The sequence below is a fragment of the Pituophis catenifer genome, unplaced genomic scaffold (assembly GCF_029215685.1).
Source record: "Pituophis catenifer annectens isolate HBS135680 unplaced genomic scaffold, rPitCat1.0.hap2 SCAF_8, whole genome shotgun sequence".
Taxonomy (NCBI): domain Eukaryota; kingdom Metazoa; phylum Chordata; class Lepidosauria; order Squamata; family Colubridae; genus Pituophis; species Pituophis catenifer.
In genome coordinates this window covers 766,773-781,124 of record NW_027256888.1, presented here as the reverse complement: position 1 = coordinate 781,124, position 14,352 = coordinate 766,773, and the positions used below count along the sequence as shown (strand labels likewise).

Below are 14,352 nucleotides of genomic sequence, written 5' to 3'. Positions count from 1 at the left end.
GGTCATGCTAATACGTCTCTCGCTACATAGGTAGCTGAGGTTACCTCAGGTCATGTTCCAAACAGAGTTGCCCTGTTAAAAATTATAATTTGACAGATAAATCCTTATCTGCCTGCTTTCACCAAGGACAAAAGGCAACCAGATAGCTATCCATGGTCCATTACCCATTAGAAGTTTATTATCTGCAGGCTAAATCCCTTCCAGTTAACCGAGTGTGAATACTTCGCTCGTTGTATTACTTGAGTGTTCAGCTGCAGCCGATTATATCACCAAATAATTCTCAGGGCAGAGAAATCCATCTCCTACCCAATTACACCGCTAAAAGCATCTTTTATGCATGGTGTTAAGGACACAGCAACCTGCATTTTGCCTGAACAGTATTTGAGATTATGGTGGGAATCTCAGTCAATGGCCCCATAGCTAATATAGGATCTTCTAATCCAGAACCTTATTGTAAAGAGGGTCCAAATACTCACAAATGAGATAATGCGGAAAGATCGTTAAAAGCACCTTCAGGAAGAACGGAGATGTCGTTCCCATGTAAAGATCTAAACAAGAAAGAAAAATGGAAGCAGGTTAGAAAGTGCTCCTTCTCTTCTCCCAGGAATTCAAGAGAGACCCTCGTCTGAAGAACTCAAGTCCCCCTCACTGTTCCGTGTCTTACTTTCTCCCTTTGTGCATTATTTGTAGAGACTCCAGGACCCAATTTATTTGCGCTGAATTGTATGTATTCTTTAAGTAGATATGGTTTAATTTTTTGCATTTTGGAACTACCCATCTGAAGCTGCAAAAAATCCAGGTGATGACCGTAATAAAGTTCTTGAAGTTTACTGAACTTAGAGCGCACAGCTTCTTCAGAAATGCAGCTCTCAGATTGTAATTTTATTTTGAGTTTAGACATTGTTCCTCATAGTTAGAACAATTAACCAGTGGAACAGAAGTTGCCTCCAGAAGTTGTGAATTCTCCAACACTGGAAGTTTTTAAGAAGAGATTGGACAACCATTTGTCTCAAGTGGTGTAGGGTTTCCTGTCTAAGCAGAGGGTTGGACTAGAAGACCTCCAAGGTCCCTTCCAACTCTGTTATTCTATTCTATTCTATTCTATTCTATTCTATTCTATTCTATTCTATTCTATTCTATTCTATTCTATTCTAGTCTAGTCTAGTCTAGTCTAGTCTAGTCTAGTCCAGTCCAGTCCAGTCCAGTCCAGTCCAGTCCATTCTCATTATGAACTGTATTTAAGCAGTGCAATTTAAAGTAATTCAAGTTTAAGAAGTTGTGTTGTAGCAGCGCTTAATTTTTTTTCAAGCACTCCCTCTCCAGCTCACCACCCAAAGGCACTACAAGCTCTCTCTGGATGCAGATGGTGGAGCATTCATGCCGCAGACGTGGCTTCTTGTAAGCACACATAAAAGTACAAAAATAGGAAATGAGTCCAAAGAGTTTTTGTTCAAAGTGAAAGTAAACCTGTTGACTTCATGAACTCATCCATGTTGGAAGCAACTTAGAAGTATCTACCCCTGCATTTCTCTGCATATTTTTGACTCTCAGTCTAAATACTCACGAGGGCCAATTATGCTTAGTTTTTGGAGATCTGCACGGATGAGCTAGGCTACTATCTATTGTAAGCAGCTACAATGGCAATAGAAAACAAATACACGTTTCCCCAGATTTTCCCATTTATGTTACAAGAGTCTATGGGATAAAACCAAATGGGACATTACATCCCAGAGTCACAGCAGGGTTGAGCTTAAAGCAAACTGCACACTGACCAGAGTCCTTCTTTTCACAGAAATATGAAAAATAAATAAGTTACACAGAAAAGCAAGGGCAGGGATATTACTTACAGCAGCCTAAGTGATTTCAAGCCATCAAAAGTCCGTGTTGGAATACATCTGAGCCGATTGTAACTGAGAATTCTGAAAGTATACAAAATGTTGATTTCTAAACAATGTAATGCAATAAGGAGTTACATAGAATTACATAGAATCTTAGGGCTGGGAGGGACCCTGGGAGGTCTTCTAGTCCACCAACCCCCCCTATACTTGCCTTCTGAAGCTTTGGAAAATAAGTTGACCCCCCCTTGTGGTCAAGTCTTGTGGCAGCCCCACAAATACTGGAAGACTGTGATCATGTATCCCTAGTCCTTCTTTTCTCTAGACTGGCCATACAGATGCTCACATCTGTCAAAATCCTTCTGAATCTAAGTTCTAAGTGAGGTCTAAGTAGATCACTCCTCTAAGGACCATCCTTCCTCAACTTCTTTTCTCTCTCAGTTGCAATGGTAACATAGTCAAATCCAAGGAGTAAATTAGTAAAGCTTATTGCTTCACTGAAAGAATAAACACTTACAAAGTGAGTAGCTGGGTCATGTTGCTGAAACTCTGGTTTGAGAGAGTACTGATTCTGTTGTTGCTTAAATCTCTACAAAAAACAACACAGCAGATTTAGAAATCTTCTGTGTTATAACACGGATATTTAAAAATGAACCGTAACATTGTTACTGATAAATACAATTTATTAGCACATTATTTTAAATTTGGTTTATCATATTATCTGTAGCCGAAGACTCACTACGTTTTGGATTTGCAGTTACTAACAAGATCATCCAAACTGAACAAGAACACCAATGGAACAAAAAGAATTGGAACTTATATATTAAAATTATATGAAATATGTTTACTTGAATACAACATTGTTTCTATATATTTAAATAAATTCCTGGCTGTCTCTTTGTATTAAAGAAGATATGCATTGAAAGAGTCATTGCCCTCTTTTAAAGGATGCATACATTCAATATTTTTTACAAAAATGTAAAGATGAGTCAATACTTTATGCATACATACTGCAATGTGACTTATCTCTTATCAAGACAGATTGGCCCTTGCCTTTTTCGATGCAAGCACAGCTATCATGTTGAAACAAACACGCCTAATTTTTAAATCTACTGACTTTTTTTTTAAAAAAAAATAAGTTTTAATAATCCTTTGATTTTTCACTATACAGCCCTCTACTGCTGAAAAATCCCAAAGCAAAGAAACTAAATCAACTTCTTTTTGATAACTGAATTAAATACCCTTCAGTTCAATGGTGAAATCCAAATTTTTTTACTACCGGTTCTGTGGGCGTGGCTTGGTGGGCGTGGTGTGGCTTGATGGGCGTGGCTTGGTGGGCATGGCAGGGGAAGGATACTGCAAAATCTCCATTCCCACCACACTCCAGGGGAAGGATACTGCAAATCTCCATTCCCACCCCACTCCAGGGGAAGGATACCGCAAAATCCCATTCCCTCCCCACTCTGGGGCCAGCCAGATTTGCCAGTTCTCCGAACTACTCGCTACCGGTTCTCCAGAATCTGTCAGAATCTGCTGGATTTCACCCCTGCTTCAGTTCATTTATGCTACACCTCATCTCACCAACAGCAAACAGGTGTTTTTGGGGTTACAAGACATTCTGCTTCTACATCCCCTAAAAAAAAACCCTCAGACATGATGGTTAGATCCAAAAGCAGGCCTGTTCCAAAATATAGCATAAAACAACACTTCAGAAATGATACCAGAGCAGAGAAATGCTCTGGAAGTTACTTACATCAGAGTTAAGTGCTTGTAGTTTGATAATTCTTTGGGAACAAGGGTGAACTGGTTTCCATCTAAATAACTACAAAAAGAAAGGCATGTATTATTTAGCTGAAATCATTAAGAGTTTATTCCACCACTCTAATATTCAGGGGTGAAGCCAGATGCAAGAAGCACAATTTTGCAAGAGCAAAGTTTAACCTCTACTTTGCAAGCAATGCTACTCTAGTTCCATACAGAATGAACTCCCAAGTTTCCTCTTTCCGCTATGTGTTTGAGATGGATTAATGTTTATATGTATTTATATATCAGGGTGTAGGTATATCCATATGTATGTATATAGCATGTCTGTATGTGGGTTATATGTGTGTACACTTTTGAGGGCAGGCAACAGAATTTCATTTTTAATGTGTGCCAAGGTGCCCACAGGGGGGAAAAATGACAATAAAGGTTATTTTATCTTTAATGTATTCTACACTGGAGTCTAAACAGACAGTCTTTGAAATCTAATATGAAGCCAGTAGCAATTGATTCATTAATATATATATATTATATATTATATATATTATCTTGCTTGGTAGAACATAGCTATTTTGTATAGGTCTTCCTAGACTTACAACCGCAATTGAGTCCAAAATTTCTGTTGTTGAGTGAGACAGTTGTTGAATGAATTGGGACACTGTGACTGTCATAAATACAAGTCAATTCCCAAGCTTCCAAATTGGATCAAGTGACCATGGGAATACTAGAATGTTTGTAAGTGTTCAGACATGCACAAAACAAGAGGTTTTTTTTAAAGGTGTTACTTACAGTTCGGTCACTTCTTTTGGGATGCCTTTAGGCAGAGCCTTCAGGCCCTTGTTACTGCAACGGACTACGGTATCCAGACAGGTGCATTCGGCAGGACAGCGGGACAAGGGAGAGCAACTGTTGTCATCATTCCCTAATTAAAATATAAAATAAAACAAGAGTTACCCAGTGGTAAGATGGGCAGCCAATATAATAAAAATGCAATGCAATGCAATGCAATGCAACACAACTAGGGATGACATGATAGCAGTCTTCCAATATCTGAGGGGCTGTCACAGAGAAAAGGGGGTCAGGTTATTCTCCAAAGCATCAGAGGGCAGGACAAGAAGCAATGGGTGGAAACTCATCAAGGAGAGAAGCAACCTGGAACTGAGGAGGAATTTCCTGACAGGTACAACAATTAATCAGTGGAACAGAACTTGCCTCCAGAAGTTGTGAATTCTGCAATACTGGAAGTTTTTAAGAAGAGAGTGGACAACCGTTTGTCTGAAGTGGTGTAGGCTTTCCTGCCTAAGCAGGGGGTTGGACTAGAAGACCTTCAAGGTCCCTTCCAACTCTGTTATTCTATTCTATTCTATTCTATTCTATTCTATTCTATTCTATTCTATTCTATTCTATTCTATTCTATTCTATTCTATTCTATTCTATTCTATTCTGACAAGGCAAGGCAAGGCAAGGCAAGGCAAGACAAAAGCATTCAAGCAGGGTGGACTTATGTTTAATACCAGTGGGAATGATATATTTGCCATCTGTTACTTTTTATTTGTACACTTTCTATTTGTATCATTAGAGTTTTATGGTTGTTAGTTTGTTTCTCCTGTTTTTCCTTCACTTTGTATTTTAACTTTGGAAATGAAATAAAAAAAATTGCAAAAATAAAATAAATAAGCTTTATTCAGCTAAGGGCACCTAATATAGACGATGAGATGCCTATTAGTGTTCCACTCCATAGACATTTTGAAGCCATTATACCTCCGATTGTGTCTTCAAGGACATGTTTCAATTATACCTTCAAGAATACATTTCCATTATCCATCTAATAGTTTCTTAGGAAGTGGGAGATTACAGCATTTCTGTTGCTAGAGTAACTGGAGTATTGCATAAACATCGTAAGCATAATAATCATTCTGTGTTATTACAATAGCTGAATCTCTAAAATGAAACGTAGCAAAAGGAGGAAAAGAGAACAAAAAGAAAAAAGAAAAAAAACCCAGAAAGAAAATACTGTCTGGCCAAAGAGAGTAGAAGGCCATTGGATCTAAAATTATCTTTTTTTCTGGCTTTTGAGTAGCCTGCAGTTCCATTTCTATATCACAAATTGCTCGTGTTCATTTTCCGATCAGGACATCATGCAATACAGCAATAGAAGGGTAAGAGCTGAAGAAAAATAAATCTATTGGTAGCTAATTATTCACAGAAAAGGAAACCATGTTGTTTTGAATGTTTTTGCTATAAGTGTCATTGTACCACTGCAATTATACCACGAATGTCATCGACAAATCTACATATAAACACCAACACAAGATAGTTGCATTTTCTCATGCTTGATCCTTTGTCATCTGAAGGCCAGAAAAAGCCAGATTTCTGGAGGAAAGTACTTATTGTTGAAAATGATAAAAAAACAAAATGAGGTTGTGCACCATTTTTGTGTGTTGCGTGCTTGACCACAATTTCTTCATCTATTAATAGGACTTCAATAAAGTTCAGCTCACATTTTGGCTCACAAATAAATCATGATTATGGATACTTTTAAAGGCTCACCAAGTATCCCTCAACAATGTGGGGCCAACAACCCACATGAGCTCTAGTTCAACCGCTGGAGGAGACCTTGCACGAGATCCTATAAAAGAAAATCCTTCATTCCTTTCTTGATCTTAATGGATCCATGTGGACGGATGATGGTCCCCCTGGATGAGATTCTTCAGGTATTCCAGAATGAGACCTCACTCGTGCTAGTCTATTTTAACATATTTAACACATTGTGTATATTGGGACAGGCAACTGTGGACCCTTTATGACCTGTGGGCCTCAACTCCTAGAATTCCTGAGCCATCATGGCTGGTTCAGGAATTCTGGGAGTTGAACTCCACAGGTCCTAGAGTTGCCTACTACTATAGCCTACGTCATGAAAACAACATGAAGTTGAAGTCCACAGTTCATAAATGGACCGTAATTGCCTACTTCTGACCTACGTCATGAAAGCAAAGCTAAACGCCAGGGGTAGAAGAACTTTACAACCATTAGTAGGAACTTAAGGGATGTGACAAAAGAAATCAAGAACCAACGCGATTCAAGTATCCCGCCAGTCATAAAATTTACAATAATGCTTAGTGACTTTTCTTTTGTACCTGAAGATCTCAAAACAGCTGCACCCAGATAGATTCAGCAGAGCGATCCTAAGTTCCAGCAGAACTTTTGCATTACCTGAGAAGATCCGAGTACACCGCTTACGGTCTTCTTAATTAATCTGGATGTGAACCAAGTTAGAATTGATTCAACTCTTGGTATCTCCTGACACGATATATCCATTTTATGCTCCCCATGAAATGAAGAAAATTCACCTTTCTTATTTCAGAAAGATCCCTGAAGTCCGTTCTCATGTCTCCCCCTCCCTCTGAATTTAATGGGTTTACATACAATTAGCTGAGAGCGGAACTTCAGCTGGAGCCCAACAGATTGTAAAACAATCTCTGGTTATTCGTGACCTATTTTTTTTTCCAGGAAGAAGCCAATTAGAACAAGCTGGAAGAGTGCCAATTGTTCAGCCTATAGATCTTGTACCTGCCTTTGCTCAACTCAAGGTTAAAGTCAGCCATGTGAATGGAGGTAGTCCATGGTCATTTAGTGACCATTTGAAGTTACAACAGGATTGAAAAAAGTAAGCTATAAAAGTTTTTCACAGTTATGTCCTTTGCAGCAGTTCCACATCGCTCAGCTGATCATTGGAACTCTTTTTTTTTTTTACATTTTTTACTTTTTAGGCATTTTTTTACTACCGGTTTGGGCGAACAGGTAGTAAAAATGCTTTTAAAAGGTAAAAAAAAAAGCATTTCACCCCTGGAGTGACTTCATCCCAGGACTGAGTCAGAGTTCCAAGTTTGCTCCCCTCCAGAGGTTCCTCATATTGCTATCAACTGCCATGGGATTTCAGCTGAATTATTAAGAGGCAACTGGACTTACTTGGGGTTTTTTTTCCTTGAAAACATTTTGCTTCTCATCCAAGAAGCTTCTTCAGTTCTGAAGAATGAGAAGTGAAATGTTTTCAAGGGAAAAAAAAAATCAAGGAAGTCCGGTGGCCGTTTGGAAAAGCCCCTTTGGGACATGACCTGGATGACTGAGACTTTCATTGGAGTTATTAGAGCGGAGTAGTAGCTCACTGGAGGAGGCAGTGGGTGCTCACGGCATTTAAGAGACTCTGTACTGACGGCGTGATGTGATGCCCAGTCTTGGCTGAGCCCAGGGACTGCCTGCCTTACCATCTTCACAGGTGAAATCCTGAATGGCAACATCCTGTATGGGGATCTCCTTGAGGAAGTAAGGCTTCTGGCAGCGAGGATTGCCCGTCACGATGCGTTTCTTCCGCAGCCACTCGCCCAACCAGGCCAGGTGGCAGTTGCAATTGAAGGGATTGGCTAAGAGGTTCCTGCAAAGGGCAACGCAACCACATGCAAAGAAAGGAAACAATTCAGACATCCGCAGCAATTAAAGTTCTTTCATTATTATTTTTTTTTTTAAAGTGGCTGATAACTCTTTGTTTATTTTCGGTAAGAGAAATAAAAATTATTGCTTTGCTTCTTTGTCCTTTATCCCATAAAACTCAAACTTACCCCAAAATGACAACCTCAAAACCTGCGTTGAGGCCTTCTCATTAACAACGGAAAACACCTTCCATCTGTAGTCAAAACACCGGTGTCTACCCCAATTCCCCCTTCTCCAAAAATTCTATCCAGGAGAGCCATCTTTGACTTGGAGCTTAGAAATTATTGAGAAACAATTTAAAGATGTCACAGATCTGACTTGCTGACAGAATATCTACGCCTGATAATGTAGTAATTTAATATAGAGATGAAGACTGATTGCCTTGTATTATTAAGCTTAACCTGACAATTGTTCTTTCATTAATTTGTCTCCTCAAGATTTCCATCCTTTATCTGCTCCAGAGAATGGCTTTCCCATCTAAACTGACAGCTGAGTTGATTACATGTCGCTTACAAAATGAATTTGCCTGCAGAAGTTTCAGGGCTTCCTACAAGTCCACGTTTCAGGAAAGACCTTTGACAATTTCATTATTTATAAACATGCCAGCTTAAATAGGCGCGAATTAGTCATCAGGTATAACTTGTCACATTTTGTCACAAAGAGAATTAAATGTGTTGGCAATTACGTGTCTCAGGAATTCCTACCCCAGAAACTTGCATTTTTTTAAATATAGCACATTTACTTCTCCTTCCCCCTTTCCCATTAATTTGGCTTTTCTTCCAGTAAAAATAAAACAATTTCAAGTCCAGGTGGTTCTGGAAAAGGACGTTTCAAATATATCCATATAGAATGCAACCTTTTTTTTTTAAGCTGGGAGTAAGGGACACAGCGGCTAAGACACTGAGCTTGTCAATCGAAAGATCGGCAGTTCAGCGGTTCGAATCCGTAGTGCCGCGTAACGGGGTGAGTTCCCGTTACTTGCCCCAGCTTCTGCCAACCTAGCAGATCGAAAGCACATAAAAAATGCAAGTAGAAAAAATAGGGACCACTTTTGGTGTTCCGTGCGCCTTTGGCGTTGAGTCATGCCGGCCACATGACCACGGAGACATCTTCTGACAGCGCTGGCTCTTCGGCTTTGAAACAGAGATGAGCACCACCCCCCTAGAGTTGGGAACGACTAGCACACATGTGCGAGGGGAACCTTTACCTTTACCTTTAAGTTTGACTCGATGGTTTAGACCTGCAGAGGCTCACTTACTGAATATGTTTAAAGAACAGTAAAGATGATTATAGGGCCCTGGAGGCTAAAACATAGGAAGAATGGTTGCAGGAATTGGGTATGTCTAGTTTGATGAAAAGAAGGACTAAGGGTGATAGGATAGCAATCTTCCAATACCTCAGGGGTTGCCCCAAAGAAGAGAGAGTTAAGCTCTTCTCCAAAGCACCTGAAGCAGGATAGGAAGCAACAGACGGAAACTAATCAAGGAGAGAAGCAACCTAGAATTAAGGAGAAACTTCCTAACAGTGAGGACAATTAACCAGTAGAACAACTTGCCTCCTGAAGTTGTGGGTGCTCCAGCACTGGTGGTTTTTAAGAAGAGATTGGACAACTATTTATCTGAAATGGTATAAGGTCTCCTGCTTGAACAGGAGGTTAGATTAGAAGACCTCCAAGGTCCCTTCCAACTCTTCGATTATGTTATTCTGCTTCTCTTCTTAAACCAAATAAGATTGATTTTCAGTTGTCTCTTTCTTTATAGACTGCAGGCTGGTTTACGACTGTTACACTAGAATTGTTGCAGCCTCCAGCCCCAAAACTCAGCCATCAAAAGCAACTTGTCAAGTGAAACCTATTGTGACACTTTCTATGTTCCCATCAGCTATTAATGTTCTGTATGTCATGTTTTCTAACGTGTTATCCATATCTCTGATTAACCGTAACTTATGGACTGAATCTCTATTAACCGAAGCCAACTTACAGCGTGGAGAGAGAATGAAGGGTGTCGAAGGCACCGGGAGCTACGGTGGTTATCTGGTTGTCGTACAAGGAGAGCAGCCGGACAGAACTCAGACCTGTGAAGCTGTCATTGCTCACACAGCTAATTCGGTTGCTCCTGAGCATTCTGAAGAAGAAGAAAAAATAGGAACAAACTCTTTATTTCACCCACTCATTATTATTCCTTAGACATTGCTAAATAGCCTGGATGTGGAAAACAGCATCTTAGAACATCCTGAACCATTCCACGTCTACTTTGGGCCATACCAATATGGCTGTTCTGGGGGTTAGGGGGTCATGGTGCTTGGGATGGGGTCCAGGCTCAACTGGAAGGATGCTTTTGGATCATCACAAATGGCTTCAGGGCCAGAGAAGAACTTCTCAAAAACTATTGGACTGATCCAATCAGTGTAGCTCAGAAAATAAACATTCTGTTCCTGGAACAGGATATTTTATACTTCCTTAGTAGATGATACAGGGAAATAATCAAAACCTTTTAAAAGAAAAAGTTAGAATATTTCGGACATGTGATGCAACCCCCAGAAAAATATGGCATCCTTCATTTAATCCTCCAGGGAAAGGTTGAAGGCAAACGAGGCCCAGGCAGAAGAAGAAAATCATGGCTTCAAAAATCTAAGGGACTGGTTTGGACAAAACTCAGCAGCACTTTTTCGTGTGGCTGTTGATAAAAATAGGATCGCCAACATAGAATAGAATAGAATTCTTTATTGGCCAAGTGTGATTGGACACACAAGGAATTTGTCTTGGTGCATATCGCCAAGACAAATGCATATCGACTGAATGATGGAGAATGGATGGATTTATGAATTTCTCCACCATCCAGATAGAGCTGAAGAAGCTTCTTGGATGAGAAGTGAGACGTCTTCAAGGAAAAACAAATAAAGTCCAGACAGAACTGAAGAAACTTCTTGGATCAGAAGCAAAACGTCTTCAAAGAAAAACAAAGGAAGTCCAGTTGCCTTTTGAAAAAGCACCTTTGGGACAACCCTGACCTGGATGATGGAGAATCTCCACAGACATTTAAATGCAAAGAATAAGGAAAAAAGGCAGACTTACAAAGTCTTCAGACTTTCCAGCCCTTTCAACATTTTGTGTCGTACATTTTCCAGCCTGTTACTGGTTAGCAAAAGTTCATTGACTCCGGCAGCTCCTTCAAATACGCCTTCTTCAATATCAGTGATCTTGTTATTGCTTAGATTTCTGTTGCATGTTCATAATGAAGAAAATACAAATATCCTTTAGATCAATCATTTCTAGAACTGAGCTTTTTTGTTTTTTTGACACTGATTTCAAGAGACCAATAAGTAAGGCTTGGCATTCACATCAACCAGAGACAGGGATTCCAGAAAAGGGGAAGGAAAAGTTATTTCTAAAATACTATCATAATCTAATGACAAGAATCATTTCAAGAACTTTTAAAATATTAATTTAACGCTGACATCTCAAAAGTATTTGACTTACAACAAATCCCATTTTCTGCATGCTTGAATGTACACTAAATTTTTATCAAGGTAGAATAATGCCAACTAATATATGTTGCATTTATACACAAGTTTATAATTTGGTTTTCCACATTCATAACTAGAATGCTTTTTCAGCCTGCTAAAAAAGGTAGTTAGCCACCCTAATCTCTATTACACGAGAACCAAAGAAGAGCAAAGAGGGTGGTAGCAAGTTTCAAAAAAAATAGGGCTGTAGGATTTTAAAAAGCTGATCATCAATCTTTCCCAACCGAATGTATTAAACTTTGAATAATGGCTTTCAAGGCTCATCATCATCTTTTAGCGACTCCATAATCCCTTGCGGGGTGGAGAGTCTGGGCAACTGAATGGAGCTAGCAGAGTGTTTACTGGCCGGATGCCTTTCCTGTTGCCAATGCAGAGTTTTGTTCAGCAGATAATATTCTCATTGTGCCCCAGAGAGAGAAATATCTGCCTCTACCTAGAATCGAACTCACAGCCTCCTGATTGTGAGGCGAGAGCGCCACTTTAATGGCTTTCGAGACTGATGTCAGTCTTTTGAGGTAGGCCAGGTCAGGAAAACATGACTCTCAGCAACTCCACTTTATGGTCATGGCGTATAATAACAGAATATTGAAAGCCTGTCCAAATTTTTCTCTGTCCCATCTTATGCTAAACAAAATCAAAGTGGAATTCCCTTGAGCTTGTTTCTGACCCTTCCCTCAATTGCGGGACTGTGTAAGTCTGTTCTCCAAGTTCAACCCCTTCCTCATTTATACCTTCCCCAAGATCAACTGTGTTCCTTTTAGAATGAGACACTGAGATTTCTAAACAACTTATATGAAACTTTTGTAGCCTCTTATCTATCAACTCCGATAGGACTCCCCCCATTTCTGGAATTCTGATTGGGACCACAATATACTATCTGGAATTTGCAGATGCAACGTATCCGAAGGCATCCAGATTATGATGAGTTGATCTTTGAGGATGTTTTGTGATAAATATCACAGGTGGGTCGTCTCAACAGCCTTACTTTCCTACTAGGCTATTTCTTTATTTTATTTTTAAAAAGTTAATGATTGCACTGAGACCACTTACACCAGGACAGGCTGATAAATTTTACTCACATTTTACGCAGCTGGGGAAGCTTCTTAAAGATCCCCGTGGCTTCCAGCACTGTAAATTCATTGTTATTGAGTCTCCTGTAAATGGAAACCATAATAAATATCTATGTTCGAGTTCATGTCTTTAGTAAATCTATGCAAAAACACCAATTAATAACATGCTGTCAAATTTTGAGACCCCAAAATAAAAAAAAAGATTGACCACCTGGTGAAAATAAGCAGACATCAACTGACTGCAGATTTTGATACAGCAGCTGGGAGGAGTAAGCATCAGGATTTTATCTCAAAAACGAATAGCGTATAATAGTTACAAACAATAAGATACGCATTCACTATGAGGGATGCAGAAATTAGACACTAAGCAAGTTATGTTTATAGTTATTTATGGATTTACTTATCTGGGTTTACATTTGTGCAATAAGCAATTTTTATTGGCCGGATTACAAAAATTCGTAATTTAAACAGGCTACAGATGTTCCTGAAAAATCCTGCTTAATTAATCTACCAAATGCAAACAGATTCCATATGATTTTAATAAGTAGATTGGTATGCATATCCCACCCATTGAAGAATATATCTGTCTTCAGGTCACTAGTTGTTATTGTCCTTTCCCAAAATAATTGACAGATCGATTCAATCTGACATTACACGAAGAATCTGCTGATCTGTCTTCCTTTTATGTGAATATGCCTTTTTTTAATACATTTTCCAATGCTTCATAAATGATTGCACATACATACACAACAATTGGTTTCAGAATATCAAAGGAAAGCTATGGCATGTGTGTATTGGCATTAAAAAGTTGTGCCATACATAGGTAGCCTTTTCATCTGTAGAGACAGTCCTAGATTTACGACCACAATTGAGCCCAAAATTTCTGCTGCTACATGAGACATGAGGCTAAGTGAGTTTTGCCCCATTTTACGACCTTTCTTGACAGAATTGTTAACTGAATCACTGCAGTTGTTAAGTTAGTAACACAATTGTTAAGTGAATCTTGCCTTCCCCTTTAACTTTCCTTGTATTTCACATGTGACAAAACTATTAATTGCAACGCATTTCTAGAAGCTCAAATGTGCATTCATTTCAAAAGTAATTGTAAAAAATGCAGAGGCAGAAAACAAATGGACATAACGGGATCTTTTTAAGGAATGTGCTATGTTAAATTCTTAATGTGAAAGTCTTGAAGCGTATCACATCCTCACCACTTTTCTCTCTGGAAAACTTCCCTTTTGAATTTTGCTATCTGTTTCCCATCTGAAAGTCTTAGAGGGCAAACGAATGAATGAATGAATGAATGAATGAATGAATGAATGAATGAATACATACATTTTATTCTTGCATCCACAAGTCATTACATAGAATAGAGTAGAGTAGAGTAGAGTAGAGTAGAGTAGAGTAGAGTAGAGTAGAGTAGATAGAGTAGAGTAGAGTAGAACAGAACAGAACAGAACAGAACAGAACAGAACAGAACAGAACAGAACAGAACAGAATAGAATAGAATAACAGAGTTGGAAGGGACTTTGGAGGTCTTCTAGTCCAACCCCCTGCTTAGGCAGGAAACCCTACACCACTTCAGACAAATGGTTCTCCAACATCTTCTTAAAAACTTCCAGTGTTGGAGCATTCACAACTTCTGGTGGCAAGTTGTTCCACTGATTAATTGT

At 39.1% G+C, this 14,352-nt stretch overlaps 1 protein-coding gene across 1 annotated transcript in view; it reads right to left on the bottom strand.

Moving 5' to 3' along the window:
* The window catches only part of SLIT2 (slit guidance ligand 2), a 198,265-nt gene that overhangs the window by 35,540 nt on the left and 148,373 nt on the right, over positions 1-14,352 (bottom strand). Inside the window, exons 16-24 of the mRNA XM_070948985.1 lie at positions 12,689-12,763; positions 11,158-11,301; positions 10,064-10,207; positions 7,862-8,028; positions 4,386-4,518; positions 3,589-3,657; positions 2,353-2,424; positions 1,848-1,919; positions 477-548 (exon numbers count right to left, since the gene is read on the bottom strand). Coding sequence (XP_070805086.1) covers positions 477-548; positions 1,848-1,919; positions 2,353-2,424; positions 3,589-3,657; positions 4,386-4,518; positions 7,862-8,028; positions 10,064-10,207; positions 11,158-11,301; positions 12,689-12,763 — 948 coding nt within the window. The remainder of the gene's footprint in view (positions 1-476; positions 549-1,847; positions 1,920-2,352; positions 2,425-3,588; positions 3,658-4,385; positions 4,519-7,861; positions 8,029-10,063; positions 10,208-11,157; positions 11,302-12,688; positions 12,764-14,352) is intronic.